Source organism: Canis lupus, chromosome 3 (genome assembly GCF_003254725.2).
Source record: "Canis lupus dingo isolate Sandy chromosome 3, ASM325472v2, whole genome shotgun sequence".
In the NCBI taxonomy this organism is placed as follows: domain Eukaryota; kingdom Metazoa; phylum Chordata; class Mammalia; order Carnivora; family Canidae; genus Canis; species Canis lupus.
This window is the reverse complement of record NC_064245.1, coordinates 73,175,095-73,194,013: the sequence shown is the minus strand read 5'-3', so window position 1 is coordinate 73,194,013 and position 18,919 is coordinate 73,175,095. Positions and strand designations below refer to the sequence as shown.

The 18,919-nt window shown below is 37.8% G+C and overlaps 2 protein-coding genes across 5 annotated transcripts in view; one reads left to right on the top strand and one right to left on the bottom strand.

Moving 5' to 3' along the window:
* RFC1 (replication factor C subunit 1) overlaps positions 1-5,407 on the bottom strand; it is a 74,356-nt gene extending 68,949 nt beyond the window's left edge. For 2 of the 3 annotated variants that reach the window (XM_035714503.2, XM_035714504.2), the window contains exon 1: positions 5,115-5,272. In XM_035714503.2, the coding sequence (XP_035570396.1) occupies positions 5,115-5,117 (3 nt within the window). In that variant the 5' untranslated portion in view covers positions 5,118-5,272. Of the gene's footprint in view, positions 1-5,114 lie in introns of all 3 variants that reach the window. The other variant, XM_025437618.3, reaches the window with a different exon arrangement.
* WDR19 (WD repeat domain 19) overlaps positions 1-16,713 on the top strand; it is a 176,404-nt gene extending 159,691 nt beyond the window's left edge. The window contains exons 37-38 of one of the 2 annotated variants that reach the window (XR_007409958.1): positions 7,065-7,089; positions 15,907-16,713. The gene's annotated coding sequence lies outside the window, so the exon portion shown is untranslated. Of the gene's footprint in view, positions 1-7,064; positions 7,090-15,906 lie in introns of those variants that run through there. The other variant, XR_007409963.1, reaches the window with a different exon arrangement.
* Positions 16,714-18,919: the final 2,206 nt, after the last annotated feature.

Genomic DNA, 18,919 nt, shown 5'->3' with positions numbered 1-18,919 from the left:
ACAGACTTGCTCTGACAGGCAATAATTTAAGCACTTCAAAAAATTAACTTATTAAATCCTCATAACCACCCTATGAAGTTTTTTAACTTCAATTAATAGATGAAAAAAATTGAGAATGCCAACAAGATGTTCTATAGTAAAAGTTTTGAAATTCAAGATGCTTAAATGTAAGCAAAAAAAAGGTTTCTTGCATTTTCTACTTTAAGGTGTAATAAACAATTCTACAACTCTATTAGAAGCATCTTCTAGCAAGTAGCCAAATGCAATTTTAATATGCAGAAGTCAAGACAAAGTACCCAACTTTGCCAAGTACAAAAAATAAAAAAATAAAAAAATTCCTGTGTTTTTAGCCCTTTACCTGTACCAAGCAGTTTCCAATTTGGTTGGTTATAATATTAGTAGAGTTAGAGATGAAGAAAAAATTCTTCTTGCAATAAACACTCCTAAACCCACAAAGTAAGCTTTCATAATGACCTTTAGCTTTCAAAGGTCAAAGTACAAAAGCTGCTATATATTTACTTTGACGTATAACCAAAAAACTCTAATTACTTATTTCCACTGCTGATGAGCTCAACCAATAAACAAGTCATATTTGTCTATCAAAAATGCAAAAAGAAAGTAAATTATGTCACTCTGTTCACTTTTCTTTGAAGGGTACAGGGTTTTATGCAAATAAGTACTACAGTGCTCTGTAATTGCCAAATATTGTATCTTGGCTTTACTTCTCTACTCTAAAAGTAACAAAGAAATATAAATATTTGATTAATAATGTTAAGCCACCCACCAAATCCACAACCAGAAACTGATTACCATCATCAAATTCACAAGCTCTATCCAAATGTAAGAATCTTTCATCCTGAAAAACACTGAAAGACAAAATTTTATATCTGACTAATATACCCAGTGATTTAACTGGTAGCAGCACAATAGAAACAAATTATGAAATAAACTTAAAGTATTTAAAACTACATTAAGGCCTTTGAAAGCGAAAAATTGTTGGAATGCTTTCCCCTGAGATCAGGAAAAAGACACAACCACTCCCAATACTTCTATTCAATCCTGTGGAAGTTCCAGCAAAAGCATTTAGGCAAAAAAAAAAAAAAAAAGAGATAAAAGGCACCTAGATTAGACAGGATGAAGCAAAACTATCTCTATTTACAGATGAAATGATCTTATATAGAAAAAAAATCCTAAAGAAAAAACTATTAGAACTACTAAATGAGATTAGCAATGTTGCAGAATACAAGATCAATATACAAAAGTATATTGTATTTCTATACTCTTGGAATAAACAATCTAAAACTGAAATTAAGAAAACTATTTCAGGGACACCTAGGTGGTTCAGTGATTGAGCATCTTGCCTTTGGCTCAGAGCATGATCCCGAAGTCCCAGGATTGAGTCTTAAATTGGGCTTCCTGCAGGGAGCCTATTTCTCCCTCTACCTATGTCTCTGCCTCTCTTTGTCTCTGAGTAAATAAATAAAATCTTTAAAAAAAAAAAAGAAAGAAAAGAAAACTATTTCATTTACAATATCATCAAAAAGAAAAAGGCGCTTGGAAAAAATAAAAGTGTAAAGCCCATACCTTAAAACTATAAAACACTGTTTAAAGAAATTGAAGACCTAAACAAATGGAAAGATAGTCCATGTTCATAGATCAGAAGACCTTCTACTGTTGAGATGGCAATATTTCCCAAAATGATCTACAGGATTCAACATGATCACTAATAAAATCCCAGCTGGCTTCTTTAACAATTGTAAAATTCATGTGGAAATTCAATAGCCCCCGACCAGAACACAAAACAATCTTGAAAAATAACAAAGTTGAAAGACTAATAATACTTCCTGATTTCAAAACTTACCACAAGGGGGGGTGGGGAACTTACCACAAAACTACAGTAATAAATACAATGCATTACTGGCATTAAGATAGATACATAGGGGAAATAGAACAGAGAATCCAGAAAAGAACCCTCACACTTACAGTCAATTGATCTTTGACAAGGGAGACAAGATAATTCAATGAGAAAGAACAGTCTACAACTGGTGCCAGAACAACTGAACATACACATGCAAAAGAATAAATTTGAACTTCTACTTCACATCCCATACAAAAATTAACTCAAAATGTTTCAAAGTTAAATGTAAGAAGTAAAACTCTTAGAAGACACGCATAAATCTTCATGACCTTGGATTAGGCAATGGTTTCTTAGATATAACACCAAAAGCTCTGAGGAAGTGATGACTGAGGCTTGAATGATGAGAAAAAGGCAGATATACAAGGAAGAATCTCAACAAGGAGAAGAAACAGCAAGAACAAAAGATGGGACAGAACAGCATAAGATACTCAAAAGACAGATAAGAGAGGCAGGGAGGGGCCTTACAGGGCAACTACCAGTATATATGGCAAAATCTACATTATAATAGAGTGACAGCACACTCCAGGGAGAGCATTCACATAGTAAACTACAATATGAAAGGTATCCCCTAGAATAGGGCATGAAGAAGCTCAAATGTATTTAGATTTGACAGCTTCTTCAAACAGGCTATCCTCTAGGTCTCATGTGTGTTTAATTCAATCTTATGCATATTTTCAATAAATTATACCAGCCAATGAATTATATATGCTGACTTCTTTAAAATGGCAGCTCAGGTTTTATTCACATTTTGAGTAAATAATTAAACTCTCATAGCAATCCAAATTGTTTACATGGCTTCTTTTCTCTTTTCATTTTTAATTTTGTTACAATTCCTTTAATAGACATTATGTTTACATTGTTCAAAATTCAAGAGTAAAAAGTCTCCCTCCCATCCCGCCTCTCAAGACACATATTTCCCACCTTTGGAGGCAACAAATGCTATCAGTTAGTTCCCTGTGTAACCTTCCAGACTACAAGCTAATGTGTATATATTCTTTTCTCTTTCTCTACACAAAGTGACACATACATAACTTACTGTCCTACACCTTCATTTTTCACTGAATTATCCTGATAATTGTTTTATATCAGAGTATAAAATTTTCTTTCTTAATGCTCACAGAGTATTCCATTTTGTGGATACAGTATTTTATTCCTTTATTAATAACTTCAAGAAAAAAAAATGTAGCTCCCAAGGCAAAAGTCGTTAACATCTACAGAAGGGCTCAGAAGATTTGCAAATCCTCTTAAATGCTGTGATATGCTCATATGTATTTCTGTGGGCAGAAAATTTGCATACCACTCATCACATTATCACATAACTGTAACCCAAAGAACTACTGTTCTACAATATAACATGTACACAGATGTTCAATAAACCTATGCTAAACAGAATTTTAGTCTGAGGTTTTGCTAATATTTGTACTAGAGATAGAAGGACCAAATTAAATACCAATATAACCAAAAATTCCTATGTTATAAACCCTTTTCCCTTTAACAAACAACAAAACTCCTTCTGACTCCAACTTCTTTTCCAAGAAGGGCTTTATTTTTCACCTGTATTGTGAACAAGAGTACTAAGAACCAAAATTTAAAGTATCTGAATGATCAAAAGTTGACTATACAAGACACTGTTCGCCGAAACTGACAGCAGAGGCATCTTTGATGCCCCTTAAACAGTGTAACATTCCACAGAGTCCTCCTAAGAAAATTAGATCACTGGTAGTCACATAGTAGCAGAATACCTCCACATGCCAGGTTCCACAATAGAAGCTTTAGCTTTATTATTCTGTTTAATCCTCAAGATAATCACTTAAGGCAGCTATATTTTGCCCCTTTTAACAGTTAAGGAAAACACAGGCTTTAAAAAGGTTTAAGTTAAGCTATTTACTTAAATCAAATAAAGCCCACAACCTCATAACTAGTAAATGGTAGAGCAAGACTAAATCATCACCTCACTCTTACCTTCCAGTCTCCAAATCCCATCAACTTTCCACAATACCATAGTGCCTTAAGTCCAAAAAGTAATATTGATAATCATTTTAGGGAGCCAAGATAATACAGTGGTCAGAATTCTAATCCAACCATTTATTAGTTGTATGACAAACTATTTAAACTCTAAAAGCCTCCTTTTACCATCTGTACAACTAGCCTGCTATGAGGTTTAAATGAGAAAAGGTTTATAAAACCAATAGCTCCCATATTGGCATTTGGTACAAAGTGGCTAGTATGTCATCCTTTGAGGAAAAAAACACAAAGGGCTGCAAGGCTTCTCAATCTGGCATAAAAATTTTCCCTCCAGAATGCTGGCCTTGTGACAAGCTACAAAATAGTTGAAAAAAATTATGTCTGATTACGAAGTAGATTCTAGCTTAACAGGACATAATGGATTGTCCTTCAAATACAGTATTTCAAACACACGCCTGTCTATCTATGAAGGTCTGTTCTGATAGCTGCATCATCATTTCTCTCTCAATTTACATGCTTTATGCAGAATCACACAGAGGTGGGGTTTTCTTTTTAAGATTATTTTTAACACCAGGTGATAAGCGATGACAGCTGTCAAACATATTACATCTGCGGGGTTTGGGTTTTTGTTGTTGTTTTTTTTTTCCTAGTAAGCCGTGTTATCCCATTAACTTCTTTGAACTTCTTTAAACAAAATAAAGCAGCCTCCCTACACCTTCGGTCTCGAAACGGCTGTGTGATGATGAGCTTTTCATGGCGCTATTAATGACGAAAGTTGAAGGCCTAAGACAACTTCTCCTAAGAAAGGAAAAGTTTGTTACGTTTTTCTCCGCTTTGAACCAAAGCTTGAAATCAATGCTTGAGGGCAGGACGCACACAGAGGTTTGGGGCAACGCCAAACAGGAAAACAACTTTATCGATGAGCCCCCAAATCACCTTTTTACTCCCTTCCTTTCTCCCTTCCCCCAAGAATGAAGAAAAAAAAAAAAAGAAAGAAAGTGCTGCGCAGCACCACAAGCCCTGCGCGCAGCCTGGCGCCCAGCGCTGTAACCCCGCGGCCCCCGGAAAGCCGTGCGCCCAGCGCCCCCTCTGCGGCCCCTCCGTGCCCTCGCTCCCTCCGCAGCCCCGCACCGCCATCCTCCCCCACCCTCCGCACCAAAACCGCCCGGTCCACACCCGGCCTGCCAACTCCCCGAGCCCCCGAGCCGCACAGCCTCCCCCCGGGGCTCACCATCGCAGCCCACGGACTAAGGCGCGAGCCGGCGGGCCTGTCGGCTGGGGAATCCGTTACCGGGACTCGGGATCCATTCGCGCCAACAACTTCTCCCGCGAAGTGGAAAGAGGCGCGGGGAGGGGGGGGTCTCGGCGCCCGGTGATGACGTCAGAAGGCGCGCAGCTCCGCTCCAGCCCGGGCGGGAGGCGGGAGGTGCGACGTCGGCCCAGGTGACGCCCCGCAGGCCCCGCGGGCCGCTGCCATCGCGAGGAGCCGCGGGAGCGGGGCCCGCGCGCACGTTTGCGTCGGAGGCTTTTGCCGGGGGCGCTCGAGGTTGAGCCCCGAGGGCGGGCGGAGCGCGTTTCCCCGCACGACACGTGCGGAGGGTGCCCTGCCCTGCGCCCCGCTTGCAAGTGTTCTGACCCCCCCCCCCCCGCGGTGGAAATACGCGCTTCACGTGGAGGTCTCGACGTACTACGTTTCTTTTTTTTTCTCCGCACATTATATTTAAATATCTATTGTTTAACAAGAGTTTCTCCGAAGAGGAGTTACTCTCATTTTTTTTTTTTTATTATTAATGAGAGAGGCAGAGGGAGAAGCAGGCTCCATGCAAGGGGCCTGATGTGGGACTCGATCCTGGGTCTCCAGGGTCACGCCCTGAGCCAAAGGCAGACGCACAACCACTGAGCCACCCAGGCTTCTTTCTCTTCTTTTTTTTTTTTTTTTTTTTTTTACTGTTTGACCCACTGAAATGTTGTTTTGTTTTGTTTTTGCCTACTAAGTGGAGACCCACAGTTTGAAAACCAAGCTAAAGGACAATTTTATGTTGTGTAATTGCAGACCAGGAAAGACTTTGGTGAAATCATCTCATCATCAACACCCACTCCGTTTTATAAGTGAAGAATGGGAGGCCCCAACAAGCTGAGGGGTCCAGGCGGGGAGTCTGGGCCTCTCCATCCCCACACCTGCACTAAGTTCCTCAGAGCAGTGGGGTGGGTGAAGCCAAGTCATAAGCAAGGTGTATCACGATAAGAAAAACAGTGATCCCAAAAGCTTTGGGGTAAACAGGTTCCATGTTAATAGATAAGCTACGAGCTTGGAAGAGAATGATACATCTGCGTACAATTTTAAGAGAAAACGGGAGACCCTACGGAGTTTAGTGGGGGAAAAGCGGTGTCTCTGGCTTTGGTCCGAAACTTTGAGATGTTCGCTCATCACCTACACTCCCTCCACTTTTTAGGTCTTGCATTTTTATCACACCAATAGCTCTTCAATGAAAGATAGTAAAGGCTTCTGGACTACAACAGAGGCAAAGCGTGCAGAGCTTGTATTTATTAAATACCAAATTTAATATGTGCCAGGCGTGCAGCTATGGACTATCCTAGTTCAGCTCATGTAATACTCGCAGTGACCCTGGCTACTATTATTATCCCCAATTTACAAAGGAGTAAAGTATTAGGAAGAGGGCCTCATTGCCTCAGACCTCCTGCAGCCAGTATCGTAGGGGATCCCAGCTGTACAACATGCTAATTGAGTGACCATGGGCAAGTTACTAAGCCTCAGTTTCTTCATCCTTAAAATCAGAATAATAGTACCTCATAGGGCTGTTATAGGATGTTGTTGCTGGCACATAAGATACTAATTTTTTTAAGTCTACTATTTATCATTATTATGCAAGGCTGGGTGGATAGTTCTAAAAATGAACTTATGCACTCCATGATTTTTCTTAGGGAAATACCTAATGGGGGAGGTGGGGATCATTAGATCCTTTGAAAAATCAGTAGAAACTATGAACCTATTCTCCAGAAAAATGTACACAGCAGACACATCACAGAAATTTTTGCTTATAATCTCAGAGGATCTAAACCAATGTAAAATATTTGTTGTGTTGCGAATAAGTAAGATGCATATTCAACATTTTCCATTTTTTATATTATATTACTTTTAACTTTCGTATTTCTCTTTCAGGATTTGAAGACTTCCTTGAATATAGGTGAGACTTAAGTCAGAAGCCTGTAAGTTCCAGTGAGACTTATTGGATTGTTTTCTTTAGGAACATTTACTTGGAAATATTCTATCTCAGAAATGTACCAGATTAAAAATGCTGCATATGCTTTGATACTCCTCCTCTCATCTGGGCTAGTGTGTCTGATTTGACAGTTCCAGATGTAAACTTTAAGAGGACTTGCAGGTTCCTACCTCGCTCTGTTGGACCCCCGAGCTGCCATGGGAAGCAAGAGAAGGGGCCAGCTGCACCCAAGCTGCCAGGCTTGCCAGTGAAACATCTTAAACCCACCATACCAGCTGCTGGTGAAATTCTACTATTCTACTAAATGACCCCAATCAGACTCTTAGAGCAGAAAAGTCACCAAAAAATCAAGGTTTGCCTAAATTCTGACAGTAGTGTAAGCATAATAAAATTATTCTTCTTTTAAGGTAGTAAGTTTTGGGGTAGTTTGCTGTGAAGTGATAAATAACCAGAACAAAACCCTAAGTGTAAAGAACCCAAAATGTAATCAAAACTAAGCATGAACAGAATATTCATACTTCTTTTCTCCACTGTGGTGGTGTTTATTGATGCATCATTCAACAAATATTTATTGACATGTAGTGTGTGTCAGCACTTTTGCTGTGCTTGCTAGGAACCCACAGTTAATAAGAGAGACCGTCCCAACTTTTCCTGAAGTTTCTATCTTTGAGGAAAAGAGAAAAATAAATAAGTAGACAAAAATAAAGGCTGTACTTTCAGATAAGGGTTAAGTGCTATACAGAAAATAAAGCAGCTTAATGAGCTAGAGGATAGCTAAGAAGGGTGTGGAAGTATTGTACATAAATGACCTGAGAAGGAGTCATTGAGCTGGGACATGAGTGTTAAAAAGAGGCCAGCAAGTATAAAAGCCCTGACATGATTATGAGTTAAACATGCAGGTAATAGGCAGCTAGCCAGTTCTACGGCTGGTGCAGAGTTAACAAGTGGAAGTGATAAGACATTAATTTGGGTGGAGGTGAGGGGAGAGATCCTCTAAAGTCTTAGGCCCCAAAAAGGAGTTTAAATTTTATTCTAAGTGTAATGGGAAGGCTTTGTAAGATTGTAAGCCCTGCGATTGCTATGATCCCATCATTCTTACACTTGGTATTTTTTGACCAAAAAGAAAAAAAGACTACTATGTGTTGTTTTTTAAAGATTATTTATTTATGAGACATGGGGGGGGCAGAGACACAGGCAGAGGGAGAAGCAGGCCTCCAAGCAGGAAGCCTGATGTGAGACTCGATCCCAGGTCTCCAGGACCACGCCCTGGGCTGAAGGCAGCCCTAAACCGTTGAGCCACCGGGGCTGCCCTACTATGTGTTTTATGGCAAAGATGATACCCATTTGTTTTCCATGGTAGAGAAATCTGAAGAGTGCTAAAAAGATTACCAAATATGATTTGTTTTACTCGTCTATAGGACAACAGTTGTCTCTTACTAAATTTGTTTCTCCACAATAACCACATCTGGACTTTAACCCTTCCTGGGCACTACTCTATTATAGTGTCCAGTTTGCATTTGTTCCGGGCAAAAGATGAGCCTATATGTACCTCCCATCTCTGTGGCCTCTCTTTGACAATGAGAATAAAATGATAGGAGATCATAACTACTTGCATGTCTCAGTATTAATTGAAAGACTGCAATAATGCCTTTTCAAGAAATTGAGGGTATACAAAGAGCATAACACATTAGGGTTGCTGATTTTTAGATAGTTTTTCAGAGAGACATAGAAAAGTCATTTATTGGTGATGTAAAACATAATCTAACGAAGACTGTTGGCATGTTTTCTTAAAAATATTTTCAAGTTTTTCCTCATGCCCTCCTTATGAGTTTAGTTCTTCATATAAATATTTCTCAAACCAAGCTGATGAATAAATAAGACTATTAATTCATTGTAGAATGACGTTGGTAACAGATAATACAGCAATTGGATAAGTATTACTGTTTCCAGAATTAAGGACAGGCATATATTAAAAGCCTAAATTATCTTTAAGTAATTTTATTTATTTATTTATTTTTTGGATTTTATTTATTTATTCATGAGAGACCTAGAGAGAGAGGCAGAGACATAGGCAGAGGGAGAAGCAGGATCCCTATGAGGAGCCTGATGTGGGACTCCATTCTCAGACCCTGGCCAGGATCACGACCTGAGCCAAAGGCAGATGCTCAACCACTGAGCCACCCAGGTGCCCCAAGTATTTTTTTTAATATTATTGATTTATTTGAGAGAGAGAGAGCAAGCACAAGTAGGGGAGAGTGGCAGAGGGGACGGGAGAAGCAGACCATGCTAAGCAGAGAGCCTGATGTGGGGCTCGATCCCTAGACCCCAAGATCATGACCTGAGCCGAAGGCAGACGCCCAACCAACTGAGCCACCCAGGTGCCCCTTAAATATATTTAATAATGATTTGAGACCTACCATAAAGAAGACACATTTTTAAGGGATTTTTAAGGGATTATATATTGGTTCTGATTACCCAATGTTCACTGGCATTGTGCATCCTTAAAAGAAAGGGCTTCAGGGAAAACTTTGTCAACAAAGTCAGTTTTGTGAAAGTCAAGGATCTCTTTCCCTCCCCCAACTTAGGGGTCTATCACTGGTGGAAGAATTATTTCTATTCAATGAAGAACCTTTTACCACAAAAATTAGAATAGTGACATTAACATCTTTATTGGTATGTTTCTAAACTTGTGAATAGTTGGAGTATGCATATAATAATTGGCTCTCTTTCTGTAACATATACAGAGAGTTAAATAATTGTCCTCCTGAAATGACTAAAAACTGTGTATTAGTTAGAAAGTACATGATTTGAATTTTGGACATCCACTATAATCTAACCACTGCCATGTCTAAGTGGAAGACAGCTGTTCAGTGTAAATTCTCAGTGTTAATGCCACTGCCTTAGTTAACATATCTGTGTGATAGAAATACCTCTTCACTTGGAATCTCTTTAAAATCCTTTTCAGAATGGAAACAACTGGGTGGCTCAGTGGTTGAGTATCTGCCTTTGGCTCAGTTCATGATCCCAGGATCCTGGGATCAAATCCCACATCAGGCTCCCCATAGGGAACCTGCTTCTCCCTCTGCCTACGTCTCTGCCTCTCTCTCTGTGTCTCTCATGAATAAATAAATAAAATATTTTCTAAAAAATCCTTTTCAGGAGCACAATAATTACATTGTCTTTCACATAGACTTTTATAAGTCAACAGAAATCAATCGAATTTTCACTGTGCAACAACAAATATGACTTTCTGCCCTCTGGATAAATATTAGCATGTCCTGCTTTGTCAAGGTTTATTGGAACATATTCCTTATAGAAAACAGTCAGCAAAGTAGCTTATCCTTTTCGGTGTTTGTGATGACTGCAGATCCAGCCCAGTGATGTTGACCTTGTAATCCATTTATGAGCATAATCATTAAGTCATAATCTGTCACCATGATAGTGCATATATTCTAATTTAGGAAATTAGGCACTATGCCATTTATCTTAATTCTTCGATGATATCCAATTAGCCTTCTTAATATGATTATGCTTTAGTAATATAAATTTATATAAACTTGCCTGATGATTTTTATAAACTGTAATAATAAAAAGTTTATCCCAAGTATATCAGTATCTTCACTTAAGTTAGAGGAAACATTTACATTTAAAGTACTAAACTAGGGATGTCTAGGTGGCTCAGTGGTTGAGCATCCACCTTAGCTCAGGGCGTGATCCTGGAGTCTGGAGTCCCGAGATCAAGTCTCAAATCGGGTTTCCCACAAGGAGCCTGCTTCTCCCTCTGCCTATGTCTCTACCTCTCTCTGTGTGTGTCTCTCTAGAATAAATAAATAAAATCTTTGAAAAAAAAAAGTACTAAACAAAAAGCATATAACTTCACTGCTGACAAACACATTTGGTTATGCCGTATCTCAAGTTGCAGACTAATTTCCTAAAATATTAATTGGCAAGTCTAAAAGTGATTATAGACATAGCAACAAGAATGCCAACAGCATTTTGTAGTAATAATTGATTTTATGGTTAGGATAATCTTTCATTCTCCAAATCCTACAACTCAAAGTAATTCCAGGATTTTTATTTTTATTGTTTTATGGAATTAATGTGAAGCATAGCAAATAAAAGAAACTACCATCAGTTATCTGAAAATTGATGCTATAGTAAGAATGACCAGATATCTGTAAATTATATACCTTTAAGACTCTTGAGAATCTGAGCTTCCATAATATGTACCCTGAACCTTCATTCGAATTACAATGTTTGCAATAAAAAAATGTTTTTAACTTCATTGGAAATCTTACATATCATCTTTCTTGACATGCAATTTAAATAGTGTTGAATATATAATCACTGTTTATATAGAGTAGTGTATATGAGAAGAAAAAAATCTTGTAAATGAACACAAATCAGAATAGAAAAGACACATGAAAAGGAAATTCCAATAAACTCGTATATTCCATAAAATATACAGCAAAAATTTTATTCAGATAAAGTTTAATTCATTGCCACAAAAAAGATATAAGCAATACTTTTTAACATATCCATTTAAACTGCTAGTTGTGACAGAGAGGGTTAATCTTCTTGAAGACAAATAAGGTCAAATGCTTTGGATTCTACATTTTAAAATATACTTGGCTTGATGCCTTTTTATAAATATTATCATTAGCTCTAGGATGGTGATAAGCATTGTAATTGGTAAAGTAAATAAAACAGACCACTAATACCTGGGATTCCCTAGACATATTTTAGAAAATGTTTCTTTTAGTTTGAGTGGAATTTGCAAAAACTTAATATTACTAAATGTTGTATATCACTACTATAAAAAAAGAAACTCCATACTATAGTTGAATTTCACCTCTTTTCCCTTCTTCCACCATGGGGCAATCTAAATCTGATCATGAGAGCACATCAGATAAACCACAACTGAGAAACATTCTATAAAATAACTGACCAGGATTCATCAACAGTGTCTAGGTCATGAAAAACAGGGGAAGACTGAGGAACTGTTAGAGATTGGAGAGAACTAAAATACATATTAACTAAATTAAATGTGGAATCCTGGACAGAAAAAAGACATTAGAAGGAAAATGGGTAAAATTTTAATAAGGCATTCAAATAAAGTATTCACTTTAGTGAATACTAGCATAGCGTAGTATCCTGATCATTGTAAATGATCATTGTAAATGACTATGTAAGTTAACATGAAGCTAAACAGAAAGATATGTGTGAACTCTCTGTACTGTTTTTTCAACCTTTCTATAACTTTTTTTAAATTAAAAGAAAAGATTCCCCCAAGGTAAATGGCTGTGGTTGAACAAACAGGATTGGAGGTAGGAAACAAGAATTGGTTCAGGGGGGGACCCCTGGGTGGCGCAGCGGTTTAGCACCTGCCTTTGGCCCAGAGCACGATCCTGGAGACCTGGGATCAAATCCTACGTCAGGCTCCCGGTGCATAGAGCCTGCTTCTCTCTTTGCCTCTCTCTCTCTCTCTCTCTCTCTCTCTCTCTCTTTCTCTGTGTGTGTGTGTGTGACTATCATAAATAAATAAAAATTTTAAAAAATAAAAATAAATAAGTAAATAAATAAAAAGAATTGGTTCAGGGGCATGTTAAGTCTGACTTGTCAATTAGACTTGGGACAAAAGAAATAGTCCTGACCAAAGAAATCAGAAAATTTATATTTATGTCTAAATAATGTATAAGATGGTTATGAAGCGTAATGAAATTATAAGAAGGATTCTTTGCTTTAAAAAATGAAGACAGGGTATTATGCTGAGTGAAGTAAGTCAATCGGAGAAGGACAAACAGTGTATGTTCTCATTCATTTGGGGATATAAATAATAGTAAAAGAAAAAAATAATAGTAAAATATAAGGGAAGGGAGAAGAAATGTGTGGGAAATATCAGAAAGGGAGACAGAACATAAAGACTCCTAATTCTGGGAAACGAACTAGGGGTGGTGGAAGGGGAGAAGGGCGGGGGGTGGGGATGAATGGGTGACTGAGGGGGGCACTTGATGGGATGAGCACTGGGTGTTATTCTGTATGTTGGTAAATTGAACACCAATAAAAAATAAATTTATTTAAAAAAAAGAAAGAAATATAAACAAGCCATTAGAACAAAATTTCCTAATTGATATTATGGGAATTAGCATGGATTAAGGAGCAAAGCAAGGCACCTTAAGACATTTAAGTTTGTTTGTGTGTGTGTATGTGTGTACTCAATTTAATTCTGATTATAAAATCTTTAGCATAAAATACCAAAAAAAATGCCACCAAGAATATCCTTGGAAATATTTTGTTCTGTTGTAGAAGCACCTATTTTTGAAAAAGAAATTTGACATATATATTTGATAATTTACTTTTCTCTTGAGACTATGCTTTTCAGAAATTTTATATCCTCCAATATTATTATACAGGATGACTGGCAATGTAAGTAGCTTGCTTTCCATAATAACAGTAAGTAAATATATGGAGAACATACCATGTGCCTGGAAATTTTCTAAGTACTCTACATGTAATATATAAAATATTTCTAAATTAAACTAAACAGAAAAACAGAAAAAAATAAATAAAATAAAATAAAAAATAAAAAATGAAGACATAATTAATAAATTATTAATAACCTGGAATTTATATTTCTATGATTTCAACAAAACATTTCTCTAGAAGTATTTATTTTTTTTTAAAGATTTATTTATTTATTTTAGAGAGAGAGCATGCACACATGCACAGTGAGTAGGGGCAGAGGGAGAGAGAGAATCTCAAGCACTCCCTACTAAGTGTGGAGCCAAGGTCATGAACTGAGCCAAAATCAAGAGTCAGGCACTCAACTGACTGAGCCACCCAGGTATCCCTCCCTAGAAATATTTCTTGACGAAATACTTTCTTTACTTGGTTTCAAGGGTCTCTGTAGTCTCCTGGTTTTCTTCCTTCTTTGACAGGCAGCCCTAGGACTGTTGTGTTCATTGCTCCTGATTTTCCTGTCCTCTTAACCCTTAATTGCCCTAGGGCCCATTTCTCTACTCACTACCTGGTGACTTCATCCAATGTCATAGCTTTATAAACTGTCTGAATACTGACACTTCCAAATTTCTATCAACTGCTGAATTTTCCTGTAGACCTCAGAGTTGTATATTCATTTTCCAACTTCACATCTCCACTTGACTGTCTACGAGATATATGAAAGTTAGTGTGTTCAAAACTAAATTCCTGACCCTCTCCCACAAACCTGTGTCTCAACTGATAGCACCTCCATCCTTCTATTTGCTCAGGCCAAAAATTTTGAAATAATCTTTGACTTTCTCTCTCTCTCACTCTCTCTCTTTCTATCTCTCCTCCCCCTCAAGCCCCACCACCACTGTACACACATTCAAACCATCAGTAAATTCTGTTGGCTCCACCTTCAAAATCCAACCAGAACCCAACTAATCTCATTATGTCTACCACTACCACACAGGTCTAAGCTACCATCATGTCTCCCCGGTTATTGTCTCTTGACTTGCCCTGATTCTGCTTTTGTTCCACTTACAGTATGGTCTAAACACGGCACCCAGAGTGATTCTCTTCTTTTTTCTTTTTTAAAGATTTTATTTATTTATTCATGAGAGACACACAAAGAGAGAAGCAGAGACATGGGCAGAGGGAGAAGCAGGCTCCATGCTGGGAGCCCAAAATGGGACTTGATCCTGGGACTCCAGGATCATGCCCTGGGCTGAAGGTGGCACTAAACCACTGAGCCACCCAGGCTGCCCAAGTGATTTTTATTTAATTTATTTATTTATGATAGTCACAGAGAGAGAGAGGCAGAGACACAGGCAGAGGGAGAAACAGGCTCCATGCACCGGGAGCCCGACGTGGGACTCGATCCCGGGTCTCCAGGATTGCGCCCTGGGCCAAAGGCAGGCGCCAAACCACTGCGCCACCCAGGGATCCCCCGAGTGATTCTTTTCAAATGTGGTTGGATCATATCACTCTCAGCTGAAAACTTTCCAGTGCTCCTCTTCTTGGTAAGAGTATAAAACAAATCCCTCCCTTTTCCCCTGCACCATCTGGTCCCCTTGCCTCTGTAATTACTGCCTTCTACTCAAAATCATTCCATTCCAGCCATAGTTCTTCATTATTTCTGGAAGGTAACAGACATGATTATGTTTCAAGGACTTTTCACTCACTGTTCATTATGTACCTAGAGTGCTCTTCCCCCTGATAACTGTATGGATCATCCCTCACCACTACAAAGTCTCTACTCACAATCAAGGATGACTAAGCACCAGCACTATGAGTGCGAGTCAGGTCAGCAGAAACATAAAATAGATTTAAATTCCAGATAATTAGCAATTCAAAATACAGAACAGCTGTGTATGGAGAATTTACTGACATAATCACAACAAATAACCTTGTAAGTGTTAGACTTCAGTGTAGGAAACAGAAATCATTCTGGATATTTCTTTCAGAAAAAGGTTTTGCTGTTGTGTTAGCAGGGAGTTAATTTGGTACTTAATATGTTGGAGGGGCAGGAATTGAAGAAATGAAGCCAGACATCATAACTAGACTCTTGGCTTTAAGGTCACACTTGGAGGGGCACCTGAGTGGCTCAGATGGTTAAGTGTCTGCCTTTGGCTCAGGTCATGATCCCAGGATCCTGGAATCGAGCCCTGCCTGAGTCAGGCTCCCTACTCAGCATGGGGTCTGCTTCTCCCTCTCCCTTTGTCTCTGCCTCTGTCTCTGGCTTGTGCTCTCTCACTCTCTCAAATAAATAAATAAAATCTTTTTTTTTTTTTTTTAAAGGTCACACTTGGAAACTGTAACTGCTGGTGCTGCTGTTTCAACCACTGCCAATGCTACAGCCTCCCACACTTAAGAACTTGGAGCAAGTCCATGGACCATGGAACTGACTGCTGCAAAAACTCATGATGCTGGACATGGTGCATCAGCTTCTTTTACCACCTCCATCTCCCTTCAACAGTTTATATGAAAACGATCCTGAACATAGAATTCTAAACCCAACCAATCATAGTACACTACAATACTCAGCCATAAATAATCTTTATGTAAAAATAACATAAACCCTAAATATCAATTTAACCAAAAAGGTAAATTTTTTTACCAACACAAAATGATAATATAAGAAACGTAAATCTTTATCTACCCTAACAGCAAATTGATAGTCTAAAGTTAATGAATTGAAAGATAGCAGTACCTGAATATTATGCAAAATATAAATGCGGAGATGTACAAATTCTAGAACAACTAAAAAGTTGAAAAGGGGGGAAAGGACTTGGGGGGAATAAATACCTTGATATATAGGAAAATTAATTTTAAAAAGACCACACATAGAAAACAAAACTAAAGTCCTAAAAAGAAAATATGAGGGGTGCCTGGGTGGCTCAGTCAGTTAAGTGTCTGTCTTCTGCTCAGGTACATGATCCCAGAGTCCTGGGATCCAGTACCAGGAGCAGGGAGCCTGCTTCTCTCTCTGCCTCTGCCCCTTTCCCTGCTTGTGCTCTGTCTCTCTCTGTCAAATAAATCAATAAAATCTTAAAAAAAAAAAAAAAGAAAGAAAATATGAGAGGATATCTTTAGAACTTGGGGACTGTGTTCCTACCCAGAAATGCTAAGGGAAATGAATAATAAATTTGCACAAAAATGAAAAACTTCTTCACTTGTGAGTACATTAAGGTAGCATTAAATAATGTTCTGAAATTGATTATATTATATTCTGAACACACTGAAAACTGTTGAGTTGTATACTTTTAGTGGATTAATTGTATGGCATGGGAATTATATATCAATAAAGCTATTTTAAAAGAGTTAAGACACAAAATGTAGAAAGAAAGTAGTTGCAACATATATATCAGAGATTTAATGCTTTATGTATAATGAACTCCTTCATTAGAAAAAGGCAAAAAATAGGGAAGTTTAAAAATGAGGTAAAAAGACAACCTACGGGAGAGGAAGTACAAATGACCAATAAGAATATGATAAGATTAGTAATCAGAGAAACCCAAATGAATACAAGAATGAAATATCTTCTTTATCATACTAACAAAAAAGAGAAGTGCTGGTAACACTTAATATTGAGGAGAGTAGGGGAAACTGCTCTCATGCACTAATGGTAGGAGCTTAAAAGTATCAATTGACTTTCCAAAGGGCAATAAAGAAATATTCATAAACAGAAAATGTACATACCCCTTAGCCCCAACAATTCCAATTTTAGTAATTTCTTGTATCTCAACAATATGTAGAATTATTAATTCAGAGTTGGTAATTGCTGCTGAATTGTAATAGGAAAAAAAAAATGGAGTGACGCCTGGGTGGCTCAGTGGTTGAGCAACTGCCTTCATTCAGCTCAGGTCATGATCCTGGGGTCCTAGAATCGAGTCCCACATAAGGCTCCCTGTGGGCAGCCTGCTTCTCACTCTGCATATGTCTCTGCCTCTCTCTGTGTTTCTCTCATGAATAAATAAAAGGAAAAAAAAGAAAAGAAAAAAATGGAAAAACTTGTGTTTTTCAGTAAGTAAATGGTTAAATAAATAAAATATGTGCACTGATGCCATGAAATATCATGCATCTATTCCGAGAGATTGCACTAGACATGTGTACTGACATTGAAAGGTCGTCACAATAAATTATTAAGAGAATAAAGCGTGCTGTGAAATACTGTATATGGTGTGTGATCATATTTATGTTTCTTAAAAGTATGAAAAATGTGTGTGGCCTGTGGGAGTAGGTGTATGTGTATAAAGATACACTCTAAATGTTAATTGAGGGGACCTCAACATTCTGCTCCATGTTCTCTTATTTTTACTCACTTAAAACCACCTCTTGGGATCCCTGGGTGGCGCAGCGGTTTGGCGCCTGCCTTTGGCCCAGGGCGCGATCCTGGAGACCCGGGATCGAATCCCACGTCAGGCTCCCGGTGCATGGAGCCTGCTTCTCCCTCTGCCTGTGTCTCTGCCTCTCTCTCTCTCACTGTGTGCCTATCATAAATAAATAAAAAAAAAATTAAAAAAAAAAAATTTAAAAAAAAAAAAAAACCACCTCTTAATAATATCCAAAATATATAAAGAACTTTTTACTCATTACAAAAAAAAATTAAAATAGGCAGAAGTCATGAATAGATATTTTCCGAAGACATACAGATGAGCAACAGATATATGAAAAGATGCTCAACATCACTCATCATCAGGGAAATCCAAATCAAAACCAAAATGAGATATCACTTCATACCTGTCAGAATGAATAAAATTAAAAATTTAAAAAAAGCATTGACAAGGATATGGAGAGAAAGGAAAACTCATGCACTGTTGGTAGGAATATCCATTGATACAGCCACTGTGGAAACAGTATGAAGTTTCCTCAAAAAGTTAAAAACAGAATTGCCACAGATCCAGTAATTCCACTACTTTGGGTTTTTCTCCAAAGCATACAAAAACACTAATTCAAAAAGATAGATAGACCCCTATGTGTATTGCCGCATTATTTTTAATAGCCAAAACCAAATATGGAAGCAGCCCAAGTGTCCACTGATAGATTATTGGACAAAGAAGAATATATATATCTATATAGATATATATATATATAGTTGAATATTATTCAGTCATAAAAAAGTGATTTTAAAAATTAAAAATTGAAAAAAAGAATGAAATTTGCAACAACATGAATGAATCTAGAAGGTATAATGCTAAGTGAAATAAATTAGGGAAAAACAAATAGCATATGATTTCACTCAGGTGTGGAATTTAAGAACCAAAACAAATAAACAAAGGAAAAACAAGACAAAATAAAAAACAGACTCTTA